This window comes from Acromyrmex echinatior, chromosome 9 (assembly GCF_024713525.1).
Source record: "Acromyrmex echinatior isolate Ae372 chromosome 9, ASM2471352v2, whole genome shotgun sequence".
Taxonomy (NCBI): Eukaryota; Metazoa; Arthropoda; class Insecta; order Hymenoptera; family Formicidae; genus Acromyrmex; species Acromyrmex echinatior.
Genome location: NC_141860.1, coordinates 10,089,779 through 10,117,018, shown reverse-complemented (window position 1 = coordinate 10,117,018; position 27,240 = coordinate 10,089,779). Strand labels below are relative to the sequence as shown.

General features: G+C 35.5%; 1 protein-coding gene and 1 long non-coding RNA gene across 6 annotated transcripts in view; one reads left to right on the top strand and one right to left on the bottom strand.

The window, feature by feature from the left end:
• Positions 1-15,060, top strand: part of Tsp26A (Tetraspanin 26A) — a 113,644-nt gene extending 98,584 nt beyond the window's left edge. Inside the window, exons 6-10 of one of the 3 annotated variants that reach the window (XM_011068214.2) lie at positions 1,614-1,742; positions 1,857-1,907; positions 3,548-3,658; positions 8,470-8,586; positions 9,965-15,060. In XM_011068214.2, coding sequence (XP_011066516.1) covers positions 1,614-1,742; positions 1,857-1,907; positions 3,548-3,658; positions 8,470-8,586; positions 9,965-10,033 — 477 coding nt within the window. In that variant the 3' untranslated portion in view covers positions 10,034-15,060. The remainder of the gene's footprint in view (positions 1-1,613; positions 1,743-1,856; positions 1,908-3,547; positions 3,659-8,469; positions 8,587-9,964) is intronic. The other 2 variants (XM_011068213.2, XM_011068212.2) reach the window with 2 other exon arrangements.
• Positions 1-27,240, bottom strand: part of LOC105153401 (uncharacterized) — a 150,100-nt gene that overhangs the window by 102,011 nt on the left and 20,849 nt on the right. The gene's annotated exons all lie outside the window — the stretch shown is intronic.

The window sequence follows — 27,240 nt, the reverse complement described above, 5'->3', positions numbered from 1 at the left end:
GATCTCTCTTGATACAACCTGTACAGCCGTCGAGCGAATAATAATTAAATCCAGCTACAATCGGAAACTCGTATCTCGTATCTCAATACTCAACTCGCATTCGCATCTCGTATGAATATTCCGCGCGCCAGCGTTTCGTATTATGAATATTTGATTGAAACAAATTGAAACGTTACCGCACGAATAATTTAAATAAAATAAAATGAGTACGCTGAAAACAAATCAGTTAAATTACGTAGTTGCCTGGAATCCGGGCTTGATATTATCTTTCAATGCTCAACATCGAGCTTTCCCTTTCTCGATTTCCCTCGATATCGGCTTTGCGTGATAACCACTTCTTCTTATATCGTGATAAAGAGAATCATCTAATTAATCGAATTCATAGGAAGCACGTGCGAAACGACAAATGAGGCACTCTCACATGCAACTCCGTTATTAATAATTGAATTCGTGATATTCTCCCTATCGATTTTCTATTTTTAACCCTATGCAAGAATCTAATACACTTCGCGCCGGGTAATTCATTTTTATGCCGTTTAATTAAACGTGAAATATCCCCCATCTCGCGGCGACTGTCGTACCGAGAAATACGAATATTCCCATGGTTAATTAATTATACGATAGAATCGCGAGATACGTGTATGTTCGCTCGCTGGCTGATTAATCAAACACATATAACATTATATTAACTAGCGATGTAATGTACGTTACACTTATTATTGGCAAGAGATTTTTTCCAAACGAATTGACATTTGCAAGATCGATGGATTAATTATTGCAGACAATCGATGCAAACGCTATTACACAGTTATATGTGGAATTAATGTCACGTTTAAAGGAAAATTTATCATTCTTTATAAAAAATTCATCTCTTTGCTGATTCTTACATTTAATGGCCGGATTAGCGTGAAAAAAAATTACTGAATCAATGGGGACATATACGGGTAGTCGAGAAAGAAGAATAAAAGTTTCAGGCTCGTATAGAAGACAGATATTGGGGTTTAATGAAGGTCGGAGACTTCGATTGCAACCAAACCTCCTTGCCAACTGAATCCAACTCACGTCATTCCACGGCCTTTTTTCTTGCCTTAATACCCGGCTCCTTACAGCGAGATCTTTTTTTCTCTCACGTTTATTATCTCGGTGACTCCGAACCGGACGCTTCCTTTCTTTTATCGAACGATCCTTTAAATCGCGTATTTAATATTACTCCGGTTGAATATCCAGCGCCGTCGGAATTATTTATGACGCCGTTTGAAATTCATACTCGCTCGTGATATTCATCGCAAATTCGACCGCGATTGATCATATCGCCGCCAATGATGCAAAATATTCCGAACCTTAGAGAATATTTCGAACGCGATTCCCTGACTTCACGGTCTCGCACGGATAATGTTCTCGTCTGCGAACGAAAATTGCGGCGAGTATTTTCTGCCCAATTATCACGCAGAAAACGACGAAATCCTGTAGATGTATGGATCATAAAATCCGTATATATATATAGCTATCCATAAGAGACTAAAAATATAACGGTTTTATTAATGTATATATATATATATATATATAAATGCATTATGTCGTAATATTATAAAATTTGTCGTTTTATTTTTCAGTTGCAATGTTGCGGCATCGAGGGCCCGAAGGATTGGGACCGCAACAATTATTTTAATTGTTCGTCGAGCGATATAGGCTCGAGGGAAGCGTGCGGCGTGCCTTTTAGCTGTTGCAAGCGAAAACCTAATGTAATTCTCTCCATACTGATTATAGTATTCGCGTTGCTACTGTATTGCAGAATCATTTTCCATCGGATACTAATTCTATCGTTGAAAGTAAAACCGTCTTCTTATTTGTTTCAGGAAATCATAAAAAATAAACAATGCGGTTATGATGTAAGAAAGCCCAGTTACGTAAGTATAGCACCTTTATTCTATCGCTAATATCAATAAAAACATCTTCTTAATTATTTCTTAATTATTTTTAATTTCTTAATTAAAATAATACTTATTTTTGTCGTGTGGTAAATAACGTTTATCGTAAAAAGATTTGAAAAGTTAATGATCATGAATTAAGTAAGATGCGAAAACAACACCTGTTTTCCTTACGCAAACATATTATTTTCGATCAAATATATTTTCGTCCCTTCTTACTTTATGTTCCCCGTTCTTTGTGTCGGTCTTTCTTTAAGTTCATCCTATCTCGAAGTCCTTTTATCATAATTATATCTAACAAATTCCTCTACTCTTCAAGAACTATTGTTAACTTATATACTCCATACACCCACATATTACGAGTAACACCGTGGCATCCCGACCGTTTCTAGTTTCGCCTTGTTTCCGATTCGAAACTTGCGTCATTTTGTACCACCGTTACGAAAGTACGGTAAACCAAGTGGAACGTGCCTCAGAGGGGCCGAATAATTTGTCTTTGGAATCGCGCTCTATCGCGCGAGGCCAGATTCGAGATAGCGAAGTAGTTCTCCGGGGTAGTTTTGCGCGGGTCGCGCGCGCACGATTACACAATGTCTACAAGCGCGGGCAAAAACGATCCGGGTCAAGAAACTGTGGAACTTAATTAGAGAGAAAATGGTCGAGTCCAGAGGACGAGGAGAGAAAAGGGAAGATAGGTTGAGGGCAGAGGGATAAGAACTTCTGTGGAGGCTTTATTTTAAGAGTAGGTATATCATTCCCGATGTAATGGCACTAAGCCCGCCCCTTCGCTAATTACGCTTTCATCGAGAGAAGCCCTCGCCTCGTCGCTTAATTATATTTTTTTGTCGGAGAACCATTAAATGCGCCGCGATGCGTTACAGGCTGATAAAACGCGAGTAAATAAATAATGATAAAGCACTTTTTCCGAGCCAGTGTATTAAATGTCACCGATATTATCTACGTATATCACGGCCATCACGGGTACGTCGTACGTGTCGTAAATTAATAACAATTAAATTCGAAACGATTATCATACTCGGTCAGTTTTAGTTTGCAAATCGAAATAAAAACTCCAAACGCAAGTCGAATCACCGCGTATGGATCCCGTAAAAATCTGCTACACGAGGAAGAGAATCGACATTCCATGTATACCATCCGCGAATACATTCAGTCTCTCAATCGTTACACTCCACACTTCACATCCACACACGCTTCACGCAACAATGAGCATCACAAACACCTTATTATATTTCTCTTACTTTCCTTCTGTGGTTTAAACCGCTAAGTTATGCCCGCGCGTCAATCGATAAACCCTCTTAAGTTTTTCTCTCCCCGGGGCTGTGCTTTGTGGGTTCTCGTGGCATAAAAATATATTTATACGTTCGTTATGGGTAGCGATTAAGAAGAAAACGCCACTGTCGTTTTCTCATTCACGCCCAAAGAGCACACTTTTGTTGTCGTCAAGGGAGGGAGCGAAGCGTAGTATCGATGTTTACTCTCGCGTTATCGGTGAACCGCAGCCACAACCAGTGGCGTAATTTCGAGTCTCTGAGCTCGAGCAAGTATCCTTGTGTGTTGCTTTTTAAATTATTTCTATTTATCCCTTCGGGCCAACACAGACGGGAGAGAGGAGTATATTCGAGCGGGGTTGCCTAAGAGCGGGTGAGGAATGGCTAGAATTGAACCTCGTACCCGTCGCTGGTACCGTGGTCAGCACCATGGTTCTACAGGTACTTTTATCCTGAAAACTCTCGTCCGTTAAGCTGGGAAGTCTCAACTTTCTTCATTCATTGATCGACTTATTAATAATACATCGATCACTTTTTTCCGCAAAATATTCTACTTAAAATAACTCGGAAATCAAAATATACGATGCTTTTACGTAAACAAGTTTACAAAAAAAAAATCAAGCTAAGAATATTATTACTAAAAGAAAATCTTAAAATGGTAGATAAAAGGATGTTTAGATACTATGGTATAAGATATGGTATAATACATATTTTTCCAGATTTCAGTCCTATCATATTTTTCCAGATACAGTTGTCTACGTAAACAGCAATCCTCGAGTGATATTTCTATTTCCGCGAGTGTTCCTATTTTATTCGGGCGGAATTGCGCGGCGACGAAGAATCTCGCGAGAAATACGAGGCAACGCGGATTTTCAGAGGAACCGCCGCGCGTATGAATTTCGCGGCGGGAGAAATACCATACCAATATAAGACGTTCGCGAGATTGATAGCGCGACCGCCGTCACGGGAAGGGAAAGGAAAGTACGCGGACTATCGTTCGTTGCACTCGGCGTGACATCCGCGCGAGCGTGTATATTTCCGTCGTCTAATACGTAACGCGCGCTATTACACCTCAATGGCGTTTGCCTTACTTACCTTTCTAAAGGCGTACCTACGTGTGTGATGAATATTCTAGACGCGCCGATCGATCCATTTTTACACCGACATACGGTGCAAAGACCGGAAAAAGTAAACTTGGGCAAGAACCGGCGGGCAGACGGAGCGATCGACCGAGTGCGATGCAAAGCGGTTTACCGTTAAAGCTTTAATTCCATTAAGCGCGATGCTTTCCGCGCGATATGTCTTGACGCGACTGGCATTACGTGCAAGAAAGTTGCAATTTCCCAGCTTCTCGGTTACTTCAGTAAAGATGATTCGCTGTTTTGCGAACATGATGTTAGATCCGCATGTATGTTAGATGTGTAGACGTAACAAAAAATTCTGCACAAGTCTCGAAAATCATCGCCGAATGCCCTTTTTTAACTGAAGAGTTGATTCGAGATTATCTGATCGTGAGAAATTTAATTTCGAGTCGATTTATTATGAAAAGAATCAATGAAATGAAAAGGACATTCGGTGATTCGTGTTTATCTGTCTCGGTAATGTTCCACGACATGTATATTTCATATATATCGTTTCAATTTCTGCTTGATACGTTTTGTTCGGTAGCGTACGTTCGTTGCATTATCAAATTTAAAAATACCATTGTTATATATTCGCTTAAGCATATCTCTCCGTTATATGGGTCAGATAGCAAGTAAGTATCAGGAATGACGTGTACATCGTGTTTCCGATGCATTTTGTATCAATATGCGACAGCTGAGGGAGAATCGATACGGTAAGTACTACGTATATCCCGCTTCTAAACAAAAACGTCACGCGTATGGTACAAAACTCGCGGTATGGTATAGCCATTGAAGCGTAACTGTCCGAAGGAATTTTGTGTTCCGCATGACAACACACGGTTCGTATTACAGTATTCAGTTGCGCGTGCACAATGTGCACCAAGCATCTCCACTGAAATATGTGTACTTGTGCAGATTTGATTTTGCAAAAATCGAGTATGCCGAGTAGCCAATTCAGATATCTGCCAAACTTGTGGTCAACATTTATGATAATGATTTAAATATCTGCCAAACTTGTGGTCAACATTTATGATAATGATTCTTCATAGGTAAAATTTTAAGAGATAATATTTATAAAAGTACCAATATTATATAAAATATAATATGGAAATTTCATCTATTTTAGTTTTCATATTATATTTTACGAACAAATTTTTTTACTCAAATATTACGATATTTGCCTGTTGAAATTTTACCTAATTATTGTTAATTTTCTAAAAAATGTTACATGATTTCGTTGTCTCGCTTTTTTCATCTTTTTTTTTCTCTTTCGGAAACGCTACTTTCTGTATTGTTAAGTACATTATATACCTTAATGAAGATAGCAGCGTAAGTCATAAGCGCGTACACCGTACAACTATTCTATAAAAAAAATGTTTATACGAAGCTGGCACGCGATGCAATAATATAAGTTTTTCCTGTCTCATAATCAGTATGGTAAATTACCAACCCACTGCATAATCTTGACGGCTAGAATTGTATTACCTCACTTCGATGCGCAACAGACATCCGAAGAACCAGTTTACGCATCATAAACATGAGCGTTTCTCTCCCCCCCCCCCCCTCTCTCTCTCACAGAACGACTATATTAATTCCATGCTAATTATTCAAATTTCAATTTCGCGGCCGACGAGTTTTATTGTTATTTCGACGATGTTCGCATCCAATTACATCGTAACAAGATTGCATATTGACATATCGGCTGGTAAACTGGCATACATTAATGTTACATTAATTGACACGTTTAATCGAAAATTATCGAGAAATTCATAATTAAATTTGCTATTAAAATGCGATTAACTTAACCGTTGGTTTGTCAATACGTACATAGGTACGAAATTAACGATTCAATGGGATGGTAAATTTGGAAAAAATGTCGTATTGCGCGAAAATGTCAGAAAATGTAAAATGTACGTAAAATTGCATCTGGCAATTTTTCACGTATCAGAATATCTCAGATTTACGTTGATTCTTTATATACTGATTGAGAAAGATTATCATAAAGTATATCGGGCCATAAAGTAACATCGCTCGAGCAATTATACGGTAGAATTACATACGAGGCCGGCCGACCGGCCGAGACCGGCACAGAATCATATTACGTTAAAATCACGGGATTATATTACTACGCTAGAGCCCGGGATTATGCTACGCTATAATCGCGCGCTTATCTATACGCTAGCGCGCGCGATTGTACCGCGCCAGAATTGCGATGTTATCTATGCTAATACAGCAGATTATAGTACGCTAAAATAGGGAGGCTGCCATCGCCATCGTGTTGTTCCGCGCGGCGCCCGAAAAACGTCCGGGAAAGGATCTCGTCGTGAAGTGAGAAATGTTGGCAAGTAGCTGAACGAACAGTGGAGATGAATAGAGAGAAACGAGTGGCACGTTGGCTTGAAAGGCTTTTTCCACCGTCAAATTAATCTTCTCTCGCCCGGCGCTGAAAAATTTTCGCCACTCGTAGCTTACACCCTGTCAGAGCCTCAATTAACTGCGCTTAACCAAAGTCACGTTGGGTACACACCAGACCGTCGTCGTCTATTTTCCGCCTTCGGTCTTTCCCAATCTCACCGCTGTCATCGCGCGCATCGTCGGCCGCTTTGACACGCGCTCGCGACGTTGAAGAGCCAGAATAAATTAGTAATTTCCGCGCCCACGAATCTTTCGGTAGGGAACGTGGCTGGAAAACTCTTAAGTAATTAGGGCATCTAACGTCCCGCTAATGAGAGAGTCGCACAATATCGCTCGTGTATATCGAGGAGGAGAGGGAGACGGAGGAGGGGGCGATATTGAGGAAAAGTTGGGTAGCGAAGAGGGATAGAAGGTGTAAATGAAGTAGCAGCTTGAAAGCCTTGCGTAGTTACTCCTCGGCTCCTTGAGGGTAAACGCGAGAGGCACGGCGTAACAGAATGGGCTTGTTACTTAGGCTCTTTCTCTCCGCCCATCCCCCGACCCCGTAAATGCCCCCTACATGCTTTCCCTTTCCGCTTTCCGCTCACCGATGTATATGTATATATATTTTATATATATATATATATATATATATATATATGTGTACTATGTTTTCTCGAGTACGTGCCTTCCACTCTCTCCGCTTAAAATCTTCCTCCGTTTTCTTCTTCCTCTTTCTTCTTTGAATTACACTTTACGATCCTGGCTCGATTTGCGCCCCTCCGGCGCAGTCCGCGTATCCCCGTCCGTTCTTAATAAATTAAGTTGCTACCTTTATATGACTGGAAATTGAAGTTACCGGTAGGAGACTCGCTAGAAAATTTAAACGGCGAAATTCATTGTTCGGGCCGCGACCGAGAGTCGGGATATCGCTCTTTTAAGAACGTCATTCTCGTATATAACGTACGTTACCGTTCTTTCGCTCATCCTGGACAAGCTTCCCTCCGAGTGATATAGTTCTCGTGGTGGAATCGTGAAAAACTCCGAGAGGAAACGCGTCGACCGGACCGAGTACCTTATTGAGTTTTCACTTAACGGAACGAAGAACGAGGTCGAGCTGGCGGGATGTAAAAGCGAGGACGGTCTGACCTTTTCAGTGTTCTCGCGGATTCTCGTCGTTTCCGCGACCGAGAGTTATCATCGGTGATTTTATTCTCGCTCTCGTTCGTAAACGGTTTTTGTGCTCCATTTATGGTTATACGAGCGCATTGTAATCTTTTGAAACGTTGATGCGTCAACGTTATAATTCGTTCGCCATAAATAAATCTCTTCTTGCAAGGACAGACTAAGATTACTGTAATTTGGTTTAAAATATATCCAACGTGCAGTCGCATTAAAGTATTGTAGTTGATCAACTATCGTTGAACCCAGCATTGATTATTATTGCCGCAATTCGCGTAAATGGCGAAACGCGCGTCGCGACGAACGTTTAAATCGATTACGACACGCGCGCATTAAAATAGCAACCGATTGACGCGATCGACGGTAAACCGGAGTTACATAAACAGCGGTGCAGCTATCCTTTCACTTTCTCTACGGAAACCTTCACGGAACTAACTAATGGCCATCGAGAAATTGTCCTGGACTAACAACTATATAATAGTAGCGTAACATCGGGGAAGGGGGGATAGCTGATGGTAGGCGAAGTAGCAGTTTCCTTTTCTTTTTTTACAGAACTTTGAGGTCGCCAAAGTGATTTACGAAAAAGGTTGCATACAGGCCGGCGAGGAGTGGATAGAACGAAATCTCCTCGCGATTGCCAGCGGTGCAGTTGGCACAGCATTCACTCAGGTATACGTTAGTAAAATGCATTACCATAAGTACAAGCTCCGATCTTTGGCACGCATCGATAAACTTTCAACGAGTACATGAAAGTACGTGGAAGTACTTTGACTCGCGAGTAATTAACACTTTGAATCTCTGTGCGTTCAACTTAACACTTAACGTTCAATACTTAACTAACAATAAATTAAATAATGAAGCATCAATTGCGGAACATCAAGATGGAAATCTTGGTCGTAAAACGTTATTTTGAAACGTCTGGACGTTTTGCGGTAGTTGAGAGTCTTTTAAAATTCAGTTCGTAATGGAAAACTCAAACTCTTGGTACAACTCTCGCTTAATTTTCAATTTGCGATTCAGATATATTCTATGTCGCTCAAGATTGCCGTCATTGATTCAAAGTGTTAAAACGAGATTTTAGCACGTTTCTCGCGATGTATTCATCGATGCGGACCGCTGTGTTATGGAGCCGCCGTTGTATTGCCTTAAAGGAAATAAGGTGAGACTTTACCAGCACTTGCAACGTTGACTACCTATTTCATTCGCAGTGTTACATGCGGAAAGACGTAAAGTAGATGCGAGATACATAATAACACATAGCTAGACGTAGCGCAAGTGCGTTTATCAGCGTAATATAGAGCCTCTCTTGAATTTCGTTAAAGGATTTTAAATTCGTGCTTACTTTGCGTAATGAATTTTCATATGTTAAGTGTACAAGTAGATGCCACCAAAGCATGTTGATATTGCTCGTTATATTAGAACTTATCGATTGCATCTTAATGTTATGTTACGATTCAATTCTTCAGATTAATTGTATTTACTAATTATGCGTATTTTATATTTAATTGTTCAAAGTTAGAGATGTATAAATGTAGCGCATATATTGACAATAAGCACAAATATTACCAAGTAGTAGTGGAAATTTAATTTCAATAATTTTCTTCAACTAAAAAATTTATCGATTCTTCGATAAATTTCATGTGTTGTATCAATATTTTATATTTAAATTTCTGCAAATAAGTTATAAATAATACTAATATTAGCATTTTCGCAAATCTAAATCATGGCATTTTCATTTATTCATCAATTATTTTAAACATAAAAACACATAGGCTCATAAATACAATAATAAATGATTAAAGCAGACATTTAAATTATTCTATGGTAAATTAAAAAAATATAATACTTTATAAAATATTCTTGGAAATCGGTTATTTGATAGCAGCAAGAGGAATATTATTTATATTTTTGGAAGATCATATTAGATATCAATTAAAATGACGTTTCAAATGTTCATGAATATTTTGTGAAAATGCTGAAAAAATGTTTCTAATTATCGTGGCTATTTTGCGGCAAGCAATGAACGGAGTGTCCTTGTTGTTTTCAGATTCTGGGAATCTGCTTCGCGCAGAATCTGCGCGCGGATATATTCGCGCAAAAGGCGAAGTGGCATTGACAATCGCGTGCCCCCACGGCAGTCTAGCATCTTATCTTTATAGATGCTAACCGGTTACGTTGATTGAATTACAAAGTCTCGACGTAAACTCAGAGCTCTGGCGAGTGGACCCGGATGTTTTCCCGGACGAAGAGAAGACGGATACTTCGAAGGATTTTCACGATCGAGGCAACAGCGCTGACCGGATGCCGAATGCGATTCTCTAACGATAATCAGATCTGCTCGATAGCGCTGTGTTTCACACCGCTCGAATCCTTCGACTTGTAAATAACCGAGAAACGGTCGCGTGCGATGACCCCGTCTTGCTCCTTCCATACCGTCCAATCGATTAATCATCTGATTTGTCGAATAATGAGAGAAATTGATTGTTTTCAAAGTTTATTTTTGTTCATTCTTTGCAATCGTGCGCTGATTAACATCGCTCTTGAATAGATTTCTTATCGTAAATATAGACGGAGTAATCTTTAAAAGTAATGAATTTTTTAAAAATATTTATATGTATTTTTTATATGCACATATCGTTTTGTTGTATTGTAATTTAATTATTTACATCTAATTTTAAAATATATTATACATTTATCTACATTAGAGGCCTGTCCAAGCTCCTTGCAAAATGCAAAGGCATGCAAAAAAATTCAAGGGTAAGATTTCGGAGACTGTAAAGTGTTGATATACATCTGAGTGAGCTTATCATTACTTTAAAGTCTCTAAAATCTTACATTGAATTTTTTTTGCATCGATGACTTTGCATTTTGGTTCCGGAGCTCAAATTGAACAGGCTTAATCTACATTGGATTATTTCTATACAAAGATTATACAAAGATATAAATTTGTACATGCTAGTATACATCAGAATCAAGTTTATATAGAAAGGAATTTATATTTATATTGAAATCCATTTAGGTTGAATATATTATACTAACTTAAATTTAGACCGATATTCATGATATTGATATTCGTTCTTATTTCAAGATTATCTTAAGTAATATGATTACCTCTGTGATTGGTTTATGATTTAAAAGCTGTGCTTAAAACGATTTTAAATATAAGAACTATTATGTGGATATCGGCTTAAATTTAAGTTAGTATTATAATATATTTAATTTCAGGGAGTCAATATTTGACAAATTATTATATCATCATCCAACATTAGAATAGAAAATTTACAATATCTCGCAATATATTTAATTAATTAAGATCAATTTCTCTCACTATCTAACATCGACGAGAAGATGTTGGTTATCGCAACGCGAGCGTTCAGAAGGAAGATTTTTCGACGAGTGTATCGTAGAAAATCGTCACGAAATGTCCGATGTAACGTTTGTCTTCATCATCGGAGCGAAACGTCTCGATGTTTCATCTTGACGTTGCTGCCTGCGAAACGTATTTACTTCTTTGCGAAGAATCGTGCGCCAAAATATTTCTCTTAAAAATTGCGAGATCCAGGCATCCACTTTCAAATGATTGCATCAAACATTTCATATAAATCTAATATGTCGGAATTGAATCTTTTAAAATCATGGAAAAGTTTATTTATTCAATGAGCCATTCAAATCTGCGAAATATTTCTCGAACAAAAATACTTGTACAGCATTAATATATTTTTTGCTAATATTTCTTTCAAATATTAAATTAACTTTCATTTCAATATATATGATCTACGAATTTCTTGAATATCAAAAATATAGCTTGTTTTATTAAACAATTGACCGTTGATTGATTGAATTAAACATTTGATCGTACGTATAAAATGGATATTCTGGAATCGGATATATTCTGGTATATCCGGACTACTCAAACTAACAAGTCAACAAGCGATCACAAGTGACACTCAAAGCGAGGGACTCGATTCCATGGAAAATCGATACTCTTAGGGCAAACAATGGAATCTCATCCGGTGCCTGGTACTCGCAATTCGATCTCTCTCGAGACGCCTTAAGGTTGATTGCATCAACATCGATTATCGTCGCTAATCACAGTTAACTGCATTTTCGTTTTTCTACGTAAGTCAGGACCACAATTAAAGAGACAGGAGATTGTCAACCAGAATTTATTAATTCAGCCTGTCGACGTAGTTAATTCTTAAGGGCATTAACATCAATTATTGCTAATCTCAATTATTGTTAATCGAATATTTTCTACTGAAACTCAGTTATACGAAACAAGAAATGAATGCATTAGCGAAGTTAAACGATAGATACAACCAGCTCCTTCCGGGCTCGCACGAAACCATTCGACCGTTGCAGGACACGGTCGACTGCGGAATCCCGTTCTTCTCTTCGGAGACGAGAAAAGTCGATACGTTTCGTACGTTTAGAGTAGAAAAAGACGCACGAACACCCTCGTTCAGAATTTGCGAGCTACAATGTGTCGAGCCATTATAAGGTTGGTCAACGTAACATCGTCGTGGGGGCGCGGTGAACGAGAGAACTTCACCGCACAAGTGAACCATTAACAACTCTCCGCCGTGACAGAGAACGGCAGCCATACAACATATACATGTATACAATAACTTTTCCCTGTTCCCAATCGGTCGTCAAAACGACACAGTAATCCACCGTGCCACCTCGGGCATATCGATTCCTTCTAATTTGCATACATTCCATCCCTCCATCGATGGACCAGGTGTCCGTCATACACCGTGTCTACCGCACGTATCGTATCAATATTTTGGAAAGCACGTCGAAACTGTCGAAAACCTCCTTCGACTCTACGATCGTGACTGTTTATTGCTATGGAAACTACGAAACACAAACAGAAATAAGTTTATCGAGTTCATTGAGAATGTTAACGTAATAATTCCTCGTGTTTTACTATATTTTTTTGAAAATTTAATTATCAGAAAAATTTAATCTTTAAATTTCTTGCTAAATTTATACGCGATGGAGTTTAACATTTCAAACTAAAAAAAAAAAAAAAAAAAAAAAAGTGACAAGCGCAAACAAACATAAATTACGATAATCCTTTGAATGTTTATCGATTTGGAAAATATTTCATGAGAAATGATACCGAGGGATTTCGACATGTGTTACTGAAGGGTCGATAGTAAATACGACCAAGCCGCATTTTATACCGTGTAGTAAATTACATGGGGTACGTGTATTACATGGTTTACGTGTATTATTCTGTGCGAGTAGACGCGGGTGGCATAACGTGCTAACTTGGGCTGTTAATATTTATAAATCTTGTATACTGAGAAACGCGACGTCTCTATGTATTTATTTATGCTCGAACTTAACAACAACGGGGCAAAAGTTTGTGGAAATAGTTTGAGGAAATGTTTCGCTAGGCTCTCCCGAATCTTCGAAAATTTATTTCCTTGTTGCGAACGAAGAAAGTAAAAGACACTTTTTTGAAAAGTTACAACTGGTTGATAAGGAATTTTAACGCGGCTAACCCGTACTGGCAAAACTGACTTGCAATAACCGTAAACTGCCAATTTTCATGACGGAACGCAAGTAATTCTTAATTAATTCAAAATACGATTGTTTTAAATACATGTTAAATATATATATAAAAAAAACAATTATAAACAAACTTGATTTTTCAGATGTTTCAGTCTTTTATGTCAAGAAAACTTCTGAAGGCAAACTGTAAATGTATTTTTTTCGGTCAATCCACGTGCTAATCAATGATATAATCCGTTGATAAATGGTTCGAGCATGAATGAAAAATATATTTATCATTTATTATTAAGATATCATTCCGATATCTTACGCTTTTGCGAAATTCCCTGTAAATCTCGTCGCGTCACGATAGATAGTCGAATATATTAATACGATTAACGTGACACTTGGAGGAATGCTGTTGTTATTTAACAAAATTTGCGAATTTATTGTTAACCCCGAGGAAGTTCTCTATCGTGAATTCACGGTGCTGTGATCCGTGACGTTAATTAGTCACTCGTTTTGCCGTATAAAGAAGTTAAGTTAACCGACGATTTTTTATGAGCCATCGACGCGAATGCGGAAGCGGGTTTAGCAAAGGCTGTGCTATTTAAGACGAAGACTCAAAATAATACTCTCCTTACATATAATTGTTTTTAATGTCGTTCTTTCTCTTTCGCTCTCTTTCCCTGTCTCTCATGTGTTCAATGACGACGATATGAGCGGCGGATGCGTATATATTTTAATGACGACTATGTACATACAAACTTACAATCATCTATTTTGCTAAGATTGAAATGTAGAAAAAAGAATCGCGATACATTCCCTAGATTAATAAGATTTACTCATAAAAATATATATCTCGATATACGTAACGATGTGCGCATATACGAAGTACATCGCGGTTTCTATATTTCATTCGCAAAGATGCGTGACAAGCAGATGCATAAGTTTAATATAAAATCTTCGAAACAATTTGCTAAACCCGACATTCCCGATCTATGTATCGTTTCATTAACTCGAGTTGTTAACCTGATCCGATATCCTCGTCGAGAAAACCGCAACAGACAATCTCGTCAAAGAATATGCGGATCATGTGACACGAATTAAACCAGTTTCAATTTGAAGATGTACTGTAGTGCGTCGAGCGTTAAGTTAGTATGCGATTTAGCCCGTTTTATGCCTTTGTAAGATTGCCTTGTCAATCTTTTCCTCCTTACATTTACGCAAGCCGCAGATCAGGCACGTCGATCATCGTGATTCTCCATTGTTTCACATTGTGTCGTTAAATATCAGTTATTTAGGTTTATAAGGTATCTAATCGTTGCCACAAGGTCGAGCCAGTAATCTGGTTTAGCAATTTAATTTTAATTATTCGCAACAATCTACGCTGCAGCCGTCCTTCCAAAATCACGATCAGAGATCAGCTTTACTTCCAAAATTAACTTACTTCTAAAATTATAGTTTCTCATACCTCGCGTCGTATTCAAACGAATTGACAAGTTTTTAATCTTTGTACACGATTCATCAGCGCATCTTTGTAATCTTTCATAAACACTTGCACATTTTGTTTTTCAGTGCGATGAGATTATTGCGTATAATTTCTTTTTTATTAACGTTTTAATAAAGATATAGTTTGCATTTTTGCTTTTTTTGTTCTTTTTATTCTTTTCCTTCTTTTGTAAATTTTATTTAATTTTTATCTATACATATTTGTACAGATGTAATCTATGTTGATATGCTTATTATTTCTCTACATTTTTTTATATTCTACGTAATTATTTTCAACAAATTCATTTTTATATTATTAATTCACAATTTTTTAGTGTATCAAATATTAAGAACAAAAGCTCTTAACGATTTTATTAGTAATATCTAAGATATTTCTCACAATATCAACGTAGTAAAACTTAAATGTTAATAATAAATATTCGTCTCCAAGTAATGATAATAATCCAGCAATTTAACTCACTCAAAATAAATGATAATTTAAATCTTATTATTCAATCCGTATGTGTCTTACGGGCAAAATTACAACGTTACATTCCTTCTTTCGAATTTCCTGTAAATACTGTACATGTACTTGTAAAAAAGAAAAAAAAAAGAACTAAGGGATAGTCTAATCGCTTGACCAACACCGTTATGGTGAACAAAAATGATGTAATATAATGTTTTTTCCGTGTAGAATAAAAAAATGAGGTTTATTATCCGGCAGTCTCAATCTTGTAAATATATAACCGCGTACGATTGTATCGTGATAATCCAGCTAAATCACTTATCGTGCCAAAAACGTGCAGTCAAAGGCGACGCTTCTTCAGTGAATTTGAAAAGATAATCACAAAAAATGTACGATCGAATAGCCTATCTCTAAATCGCGTTACATCCGTATTTTTAAAAATTATCTTATTTCTTTTTCAGCTTTTTAATGCATATTCTATGATTTTTTTAATGTGGATTTAAAGCGAATTGAAAATCTTCAATTTAAACTCGATGTACGATATTATTCGCCTCAAAGTAACATAATTAAGAACTGAAAAAATTCATGACGCCCGGCCACCACCGCAATTATGCTGCACGATTATACTCATCTGTACTTTATATGACTCGTGTATATGTACAGTACACGCGCTGATGTACACCCAATGTAAATAATATAAAAGCGAAACACGTCCGAGTAGACTAACTGATCAAACAAAACCGATGTTCTTACTGTTTCGATCTTACTGATCCTCGCTTCGTTAAACTGTAGCGAAAAATTCTGAAGGAAGCGAACCGAGAGCTTCGTTATTTCAATAGTCGATAGTGAAATCATAATGAAGCATAACCTTCGTGCCACGAATGCGTTCAAATAATGCTCGAAAAGGCTTCAAGTTAATTGAATGAAAAAAGAATACGTTACACATGAAGGGAGTTCGTATAAGTTAATTACGGTTTATGTACTGCCTTGTTTTTTAATATATAACCTCGATTTAATAATTACGAAACATATACGATTGTTAATCGCGCTTTGAACCGTCTCGACGACCACACTGCCATTGTGGTGTTTGACCTTTTGATAATTTGCGATTTATTGTATCGGTGCGACTATATACATATGTAATATAGGTAAATAGCACATAATACTAAGTGTAATCATTGTAATTGAATTAATGTAAATACAGCCACATACTTTTCTTGTAACGGCTACGAGACTACTGTAATGTTTTTATGGGCAACAAATTGACATTTATATCCATCAACGTGTGAGTCAATAAAAATTACGATAATTGGTATTTTTGGCACAATTTCGTTGGGGACAATTTATGCTTATTTATGTGGTACATGAATTGTTATTATAAAAAGAAAGGAAATACAAAAAAATTTTTAAATATCAATAAATATAAAATAATACAGAATGCACATTTTTCTTACATTAATTATGTTTGCTGCATAATTTGCTTAGCAATTTTATACGTTATAACATTTTGTTCGTGTCTTATTATATTTCAAATATCTTTATAATTTTTTTTTTTTTTGTAAATAATAAAGTATATTAAACTGTACATATTTTATCAATATTACATTGTTCGTGTATATCAATATTGACTACACTACAATAAAATCGTTCTTTACTAAATAAATAATATTACATTCTTTATTATTTATCGATCGAGAGATGAACACAAAATAAAACAGTTTCGTCGGTTGTAGCATCGAATGGTAACCGGACAAATGTTAACCAGTCATACCGGCTATTTCCGCAACTTTCCAGGTAACCTTACTCACGTTCCACTAGATGACTGCATGTATTTTTTTATTACAGAAAAAAGAAGAATTACATAAAATATGTAGATATATAAAGTACCTATCAAACCAATTTTTCTGTTTTTATGAAAACATTATTGAAAACATTATTTGCCCTCCTCCACATAATAAATTTATTATTGTAACGAAAGTGATGTTACTTATTGTAAATATCAGATTGATAAGATTTACAACCGTCCATTGAAATCTCTAAATCTTTTATTGATCCAGACGTATTTCCTTCCGGGAAATCCCGTGTCGTGCCACGATCGTGCTTTGCACCAAATCTTCGACGCTCAACGTCGCCGTTAGAGGATTATTCGCACGGCTCTTCATTGTCAAAATACGATAGCTCCCGCCGGCGCGCGACCCAGTTTCTGACAGAATTGCTCGAAAGTCGCGTTGTGCATATATATTCCGCAAATACGTGAAATTCGTTCAATCTAGGACGAGAGTACGTCCGACTCTACGTAAATATAGGTATGGCATTTAACTGCCAGCATTAATTACACGATTATTATGTTGTTTTCATATACGCGGCTACGTGAAAACCGGTCGAGAAAACCATCTCAAATATAGCATTCGCGCAATACATGTCAATATGTGAACGAGGGTCTACGTGAAAGTTACGACGTAGACTATGGTGGAACCAGGACAGTCATTATGCAGCAATCACCGTGATTATTGTTTACCGAGTCAAACGGAGAGGGAGGAGAGGGTACTCAGGGTTATCATTTGTTTTCTTTGCGTCTCTTCACGTAGTCACCTGATACCGCTCCAATATTTCTCTCGACGTTTCATGCCGATTCAATTATAGATAGACCTTTCAATATTTTCACGAATGAACATGGACGTGTTTTCGATGAAGGGTAGAAATGGACAAGTTTAATTTTTAAACATTTTCTAGATGTCTGCTTTCGTGTTCGATCAGTATTCGACTATAAAGAAGGCTATTCCTAATCGATAAGATACGTGAAAGCCACGATTGATATCGAAAATGTCAAACTTATATGGGATGGCGACATACGTAGGTATTTCTGATCTCTGAATAACGGTTACTACGCGAGAAACGTTAAATTATAAATTTAACCCGATTCCTTTATCCACGGAACTCGAGAAAATGACGACACGACAAGGATACAAATATCAGGAAAATCTTCACATAAAAATCAGCTGAGACAAATATATATGCGACCGCGGCTTCGCGAAATCCTTTCGGCCTACTTTCGCGTTTTCTTATCCAGGACGAGGCGACCTATAAAGAGAAAGAGGATTCGCCGACTTTTTCCGACCGTATGATATCACAGATTTCTATACTGGTTAGCTTTATCTAATCTACATGTCAAGTTCAATCCCTTCTCATATCAGAAAATAGTCTCTTATTTACGGATCATCTGAAAGAGTCTGATATTTTTCGACAGGTGTAATCTGCAATTGATAAAAAAATATCATATTTCATGTCGAGAAACGATGGTTTTATGGTATTGCATTTTTGATATATGCTTATTCATTATGTCACTATTGTACATTCTCGCGCAACAGCAATTAGAATAACCATTATTCTTTGTAACGACGATATAATATTTAAATAATGAAACATGATGAAATCATTCATGTATAAAAATACGACTTTACCTCGCGATCCAAATAAGATAAATTTTATCATTACTGTAAATATATATTTTAAGATAAAATTTCTTTTAGACATTAACATAAATATATGTTCTTCTTTTTATTTGTATAATACCGAAAAATCTAAAAATTATTGCTGATTGCAACTCCTTATCGTTAACTACAACTTACGTGGCTTTCAGATCTTTATTACGTATGATACTAGTTTATGGTTTAATACTTTATAGTATTTTATAGTATTAGTATTTTATTAGTATCAAAAGTATTTTTTCACTCTATGGTTTCTGCTAACGTAATAAGTGAATATATGTTCATATCATAAATAACTGCAGTTATTACTAACACGCACTAGAATAAGCCTTATGTTGCGAACGTATGTTCTTATGTTCTTTTTCCATCGCGGCGGCACGATATGACCATCGTATGTAAAAAGAAAATTACACACGAGCGTGGGGCAATCTGATGCAAACGTGATAACTCCGTTGGATAATTTAATTATTTTCTAACATCGAGTAATCTCGAGAATCATAGATTACTTGTCTATCGAATGAATCGATAAGCTGACGCTAACTTCTAAGGTACATTTTTGTGACGCGAGTATTCATAGAATGTGGAATAATTATTCTTCCTACGTGTCGTTTTTATTCTTCGAGGTAAGTAATTATTCTACCATCAATGAATCCTTCTTGTGTTGCATCACGACGTGCAAGAAATCACGAAACGAAATACTTCATTAACTCTTTGCGAGAGGTATGGAATTAAATTTCATCTTCTAATTCTCATTTGTGAAAAGAAATTATTAAATATTTTAAGTGGTACAAAAAAATATTTTTTTACTATTTTTTTAATAAATATAACAGGACGTTTTAAATAAATAACAGGATTAATAAATTAGAAATAAATTATGAAACGTTTGAAAAATCTATAAAGGATATAAATAATTTGAGAAACCCTCATTATCAAATGCTTTTAAAAATTGATAATTATTAGAAATATATTATTTTTACGCTTTATCAAGACATTATAGCAATATCGGCTGTTTACATCCGTAGGTGTGGTTTATCGCCCAAGCGTTAGGCGAGGATAAAAATAGAAAATACATTTGCTGCGACAAACACGTCGCTAGATCCAAACAACTGCCAGATATTATTTAGAAGAGTTTCCTACGTTATTGTAAAATAAAGGTTGCAACATTTTCCAGCTTGAGACGATTACATTTGATATGATAAAAACAGATATTAATATCACTCATAGATTAATATTTAAGTATCGACCGGTATAAATGTTCAAATTGGGACAAATTATCATCATGTAAATAATGAAAGCAAATATATATCTATGTACGCACTCATATAATTTTAAAGCCATATAATCCGAACGACAAAAAACTTAGAATTCAACGCATTGTTATTATCACGGCAATAAAAACAAAACAAGTTACCTATCATGCTAAGCGATAAAACAGCTTAGATAAGTTGAAAGTTGTTGGCTCTCACCATAGATAATACTAGCAATAAATTAAAAAAAAGAAGTTATAAGCTTGTGTTTAGTTCCTTGAGAAATAATATATGATTTTTTTTATTTATTTTAATCCTGGTAAAGGAATGCCACATTCGATGCGTAATGTAATGACATTGATAAGGTCTTTATCATGAATATATCAAAATACAGAAAAAAACAATTGTGATGTCTGAAAAGTCTTATCGCAAATAATCGTTTTTGCTTGGAGTTTCCAGATTAACAAATGGTTCCCGTTTGCGGATAACGTCTTTATCGTGTTGAATATTTAAAAAAGACAAAAAAACAGTATGTGTGATATACAAAAAATGTAGGGTTTTTTTAAATTCTGTAATTGTAAGTTTGGTTGAAGAACTTCTTTGGTGCCTGATTTCCGTATATTATTAAATCATTAATAATATAAATTTAATTAAATGTAAGATATTCGAGAATTAAATTCGAAAGAAAAAAACTATTATTTTTTTATTGCTTTAGAATTAATTAATACATTCTGTTCATTTTAAAAACGTCTTGTTCTTTACTTCAAAAACTACTATTAGAAACAATAATGTTGTTATCACTGTCTATAAAATTCACATTACATGAATTTTATATAAATCGTGAATCGTTTATATAAAACGTTATGTAAGAGTTCGTTTTCTTAAACATTACGTAAAACCTTACAATTAAAAAATCTAGGTTAGAAAATACTGAAGATAGTAACTATTTAGTTAATATTTGAAATGATAATCGCATATCGAATACTTAGATAAAGTAAATAAAATGCTTAATAAAATGTCTTAAATAAACATAAAAAACCGATATTCACTGATGTTCTAATAATATATGAACAGTCATTGCAAAAAAGTTTGATGTTTTGAATTTGACAAGTGTAAATGCATTTTTATGTTTTTCGTTCATTTTGACAGATAAGTTTTTATCAAAAAATGTTTTGTGTGTAAGTATCACGACAAGTTTAAAACGTCTTGCTGATAAATTGAACGAGAAGCATAAATGCGATATCGCGAAGTATATTTTGAGAGCCGTATTATTTTTAGACTAAATGTTTCAGTGCTTTTCAAGCGTGATGAAATTAATTTTAAATATTCTCCTTCACTTCCTATTATTAACTTGAATTCTTTAGTTTGAATTCTTCCGATATAATTTTTCTATACTTGATCATTGACGTAAATCAGACTGATTTTTCAAATTGCACTAATAACGTTTACCAATATTTTTATTATTAAAAAATATCGCATAAAACAATACTAATATTTTTCACATACTTGCTAAAAAGTAGACTCCATATTAAATGTCAAATAATTAAAAATTACAATATTAGTCTTAAGACAATTACATTGTCTTAATTCTATAGTTATTATAAGTGTAACATTTAATAACATAACTGATAACAATACCGATAATCATAATTATAACACAGAAAGCTATTGTAGTTCGATATTGAATTATAGCGCGACTAATGAATCTTCTAACGAAGCAGATCGGTATCGCTCGAACTGAATATTTTGACGTACGTTTTGTCCGTCCGTCACATCAATCGAGAAACACAGAAACACAGAAAGAATTCACGATCTCCTACGCACGAGAAAGTTCAGTAACGAATTTTGTAATTGCGTCCATGTGAAATACGCAGCTAATTATCTTTTTCTGCCGTAAAATAACTGATACGTACAATTTCGCAAGAATTAATGAGATTCTTATGGACAACGTCAGCAAGAAAAAAATCCCAAACGTTTATTTTGAAAAGTTGATGTGAGGATACTAATTGCGCGTCTTCGTAATTAAAAGTCCTCGTTGCAACGTCAGCTCATATCGATTCCGTAAACATCGCTCTCTTGACGGTAGAGCTGCAAATACTACTCCGAGGAAAAAATATGTGCGTGCCACTTTATTGTGCTTATAAGATGTTTACATTTTGCTTTTAAAACAGGAGTGATTGAACGATATAGAAGTGCCGTTATTACAAATATGCGATATTGACAAGATCGAACGACAAGTAAAATAAATTTTTAATTTTTTAAACTCATGCTTGTTTTATCTCAGATATACAATATTCTCTATACAATAGTCTAAATCTTCAGAAGCTTCCATAGAAAATATCGCGATATCAGTGATACATAATTGCTAAGCAAGTTTAACAAGTGCATATTTGACAGGCATGTATTTGCCGATCGGATGGAATAATATACGGTACATCGCGTGCGAGAGAGAATTTAGACATCATGCGCGAGAATTGCGTAATGCGAAAATGTCAGGTGTTCAGATTAGCATAAGACAACAGTAGATGCAGAGCTGAAACGCCGCGGTCCAACGAGCATAAGTCCGATGCGCGAGAGAGAGAGAGAGAGAAGGAAGCCACGAAACTATAAGCCTGACGAGAGAAGCGATATATTCACGTTAAATTTTCCTCCATCACGTATCGCTGAAGTTTAGTCAAGAAAATCAGCTGCAGACAAGCAATACGTTACGTTGCAAAACTCATATGATCCTTGTCTATCAATACTAACACAACCTTCGTTAAAATAAAAGAAAAAAAGCAGATATATAATACTGTCTATAAATATTTTTCTAATCATCTGATTACCGAACAGTCGTGTGTAACGCAAAACGTACGACAAATTCCAATGGCAGACATCGAACATCAGTTAACGTACAATATCTTGCGCTTAAACTTCTCGTTTATATATTTACATATTTCCGTTTTACATTCGTAAATCAACAGAATACAAAGTGTAAATAAGAAAAAATAAGAGAGAAACTAATAATAAGAGAATTAATTGGGGAGAATTAATCGACGTCCGTTTAATGATGAATTCTTATGTAATCTGCGTATATCATTAGTTCGGTGATATATCGGCGCGTCAATACGTTCTCTCTTTTTTTTTTTTATATCGACACTACGAATTATATCTGACAGTCAATAATCGAGACTGAGTAACGATGAGAAACGTTCTTTCGCGCTGTCCGAAATTCTTCGTCATTGCAGCGGATGATACTGAAAAATCGTGATGAGTCATCGCGGATGTATCGCTCACTACGTTAACATCACGAGATTCATCATAGAAATGTGAGATGCTTGTTAGTCTCGTTCCAGGTAGCTCGTTACCGCCAGTAGTTCTGTGTCAAGTATCGCATAAGTTAGCCTCGACACGTGACACTCACGTAATACCGCGTAAAGGAGGGAAGAATTATGAAAGAATGAAGAAGAAAAAGGGAGTCATCGAGAAAAAGTGAGAAAGAGATAGAGAGAGAGAGAGAGAGAGAGAGAGAGAAAGGACGCCGATCATAAGCCGTTATATGACTTTGACATATTTTCTTTACATTGGTCTCTATAGTTAAAATTTTAAAGAACAGCTTCAATCTTTTCTATTTGATATAGCAACACGATAAAAAAAAGTATTCCATTATTCGATCATTCATTTTAGAGTAGAATTGATTATTTATTTAGTATAAGAATACCAAAAGTAAATTCCCGTTATCGAAAAAAAAAAAAAAAAAAATTGTTTACAGTCAATTTTATTCGTTTTATTATATACATCACGTTGCAAATTTAGCGTAGATTCTTTCCGTCAACAAATCGATAAAGCTTAGAAGAATCAATTTAACGATGCATGCCTCGTGCTGTATGCGTAAGCAATAATATATGTCAATCCATTCGTCGCCTGCTGGGAATAGCAACAAGTAGCTGCGTACCATAAACTGAAAATACTTGCTGCACATGGAACTGCATAGACAATGCATTGGCTTGACGCATATGCATGTACACGCAGTTCCATGAATTATTATTTCATACAAGACTATGTTACTGTGTATTATGCGCAACGGCTTATTTTAGCCAGGCAAATGTGAGTTTCTGGTGTTGCGATAAGGTATATGAAACGTTAACTCTTGGCTTTACTTGTAACGGAAATACTTGGTTAGGAATTAGCGCGTACGGGCGCAACTGTACACAGACGAGAAGATTATGCTAATTCAGTGGCAGTGATTTGTCGGCATGCGGTGACGACATTTGGATTTGCGGACGACTAAATGCAACTTAGAGAAACGAAAATTCAATTCAGCGTCGAAGTTCCACTTCGTGGATAAATAACGTAACGTAGAGTGGATAATTTAATTCAATGATTTAATTTCCGTCTTCGTCTTATTCGAGGACAGAAATTACCGTTTTCTATATATATATATATATATATTGTGATAAATAGTAAAGTAACTAGGTGTACAAAACTACTTAGTTTTCTTACGTAAATAAATTGTGTTGCCACGAACTTTAGTCAACAAAAAGTTCTACAATTAATTTGAAACTTATTTTTTATGTACAATAGGTCGACATTACAAGCATATGCTATCTCTATAATTATCTCCAAAATGGATAAAGAAAAATTGTTGGAACATAAAAACTATAAAAAGAACTGTAAAACCTTAAGAACTATAAAAAGAAAAGATAAGAGAAATTTGTGAACAAAATTAAAAAAGACCAAAATTCGTCTAGTTTATCAGATAAATTCAGCTTTATCTTAATGATTGATGATATCCCCGTGATTGTATACTACATCATTATAAGAATACGTGATACTATTGATGATTCAGTTCCAATAACACGAAAATGATCCGATCCGATATGACATTCGTTAAAGTTTGAAAAAAAATGACCGGAACGAAACGACAACTATAGTTGCGCAAATATTAGTCCATTCCTATATTAGTCCATTCAGTCGTATAATTCTTGACACAATATATGTTTTCTATGGTACATTTTTCATGTTTGCCTTTGATAACAAATAAGAACGTCTACTGTCTGTTATTAGTTGAAAGGTGACTAATGTTTGTTTTTTTTTTAATTTGTGCGTTATTCTGTAACATTTGTAGAAATGCAGAATTTAGATATCTTTAGATTTAAATCTCCTGTTCTTCCGATTCTGAAACACGAACATCCTATCAATCTTCTTCTTGCAACTCGTATTCAACGGGTCTTGGCCATGGCATTAGATCAGCGATGACATCACAAGTAAGACAACAATGACATAAGAGTCGCAACAATGAAGATGTGCATTAATCGTCAAGGTCTATTTAATAGAAAACGTAAGCATTTTCGATCAACGGACGTGCCTATAAAGATATCAGAGTACCGAAAGTATAATATATTTTTTTCAAGGACACAAATTAATGAGAAAAAAATAAGATACACAAAACTATAAAAGAAAACTATAAAACTATAAAAGAAAAAAATATATAAATGTATTAATATCATATGGAAAATATATAAATGTATTAATATCATATGAAATTGATTTGATTCTTGTTTGTTACATGCATCTCACGTCTTGCTGTGTCTCAAATATTGCATCAGGACGATGACCTGAACGATGAATTCTAAAAATGATACTAAATACGATACTAGTGATATCGCATATCAAGGTCTATTGCTCCGATTTTAAGGCTACGGTAGAAAAAATTGTTTGCGAATCTTATCGCGTGGATGAATGATGATATAGAAGAACACAACACGTATCAATATCATATTGATATTTTTAGTCGATCGTCACGATCGTTCGCGGCCGGATTAGCACGATTACTGGCAGAAAGTGAAGTTTGAAAAGTGGTAAAAATACCTGATCGCAAATCAGTTTTTCATTTTTTCATTGCAGCTATATTTTCATGGATGACGCGGCAGCATAAGATAATACACGTATAAGGTAAAGTACGCAAGATCATTATTACGGTAATTTCTTCTGAGGAAAACTGACGTACTGGATTTTCATTGAGTTTTCATCTCTTTTACGTAGTATCTGTCATTTCGTAAAAGATGAAATCTGTTCATTATTGTGATTGAATGATTTTCTTATCGGTGGAAACATATGATTATCATTAATCATTATTTCTCTAATGGATTACGTCGTATCGATAAAATACGTTAAAAACTTATCCAGAAACTATACATATAATTTACGTACATAATGTGCATAATTTTTATTATTCATTTACATCGAAACAAAAATGCACATCTTCTCTCGGAAAATTCAACATTATTATCGATGACTTATTATGTTTGTAAGAATTTGAAAAAAATTCTTACTATTTTTATACTAAAGCAACATATACGAAACTTTCGTTAAAATTATTATAATCACCGCATAAGTTTCTAAACTCTTTCCACTATTTCTGCGCGGAGTGTCACAAAAGAGAAAAAGGCAAATATTTATAGTTCCGGTAACTTTATATAATTATAAATATTTGTTATCTCTCGTACGAACTCTCTCCGTAAAAGTACAGCCGTAAACTGAAAAAAAAAACATGACTTGTGAATTATTCTTGACGAATTTTTTCAATCTGATAATGATACTGTAAGGAAATATAGGTGATATTTATTACACGACTTCTCGAAGAGCAGGTGCATATATGAATACGTGAGAGAAGGCTTACAGAAACGTTGGTAAGTTGGAGAAAGAGGATTTCGGATAACGTTCGCACGTTCGATGCGAACGTCTTTAAAAGATCGACTGCGTCTCCACGATTCCACGTTCCCTCAAAAATCTGACGTCCAGTTCGGCGGGATCAGCGAGCGCGAAAGCATGTAGTAATCGTATTGTATGCAGTGACGAGAGGACTTCGAACCATTTTATCGACTGATTATTAAATGACCTTAACAAACTGACAGTGTTAATATTTTCAGCATGACTGAGAGAAATTGTGCGACTTTTTATGATACAATCAGATCTTATCGATCCAATCTTTTTTCATCATTTAACAATCCACATGCCAATTATCAACTTGTCGAGTTACCAACTATCAACGAGAGATCTGTTAAGTGAACATCCCTACGCCATTGGTATATATTTAAACTTACATACCTAGCCTTCAACATACCACTCCTTACTTTGCACGTTTTTA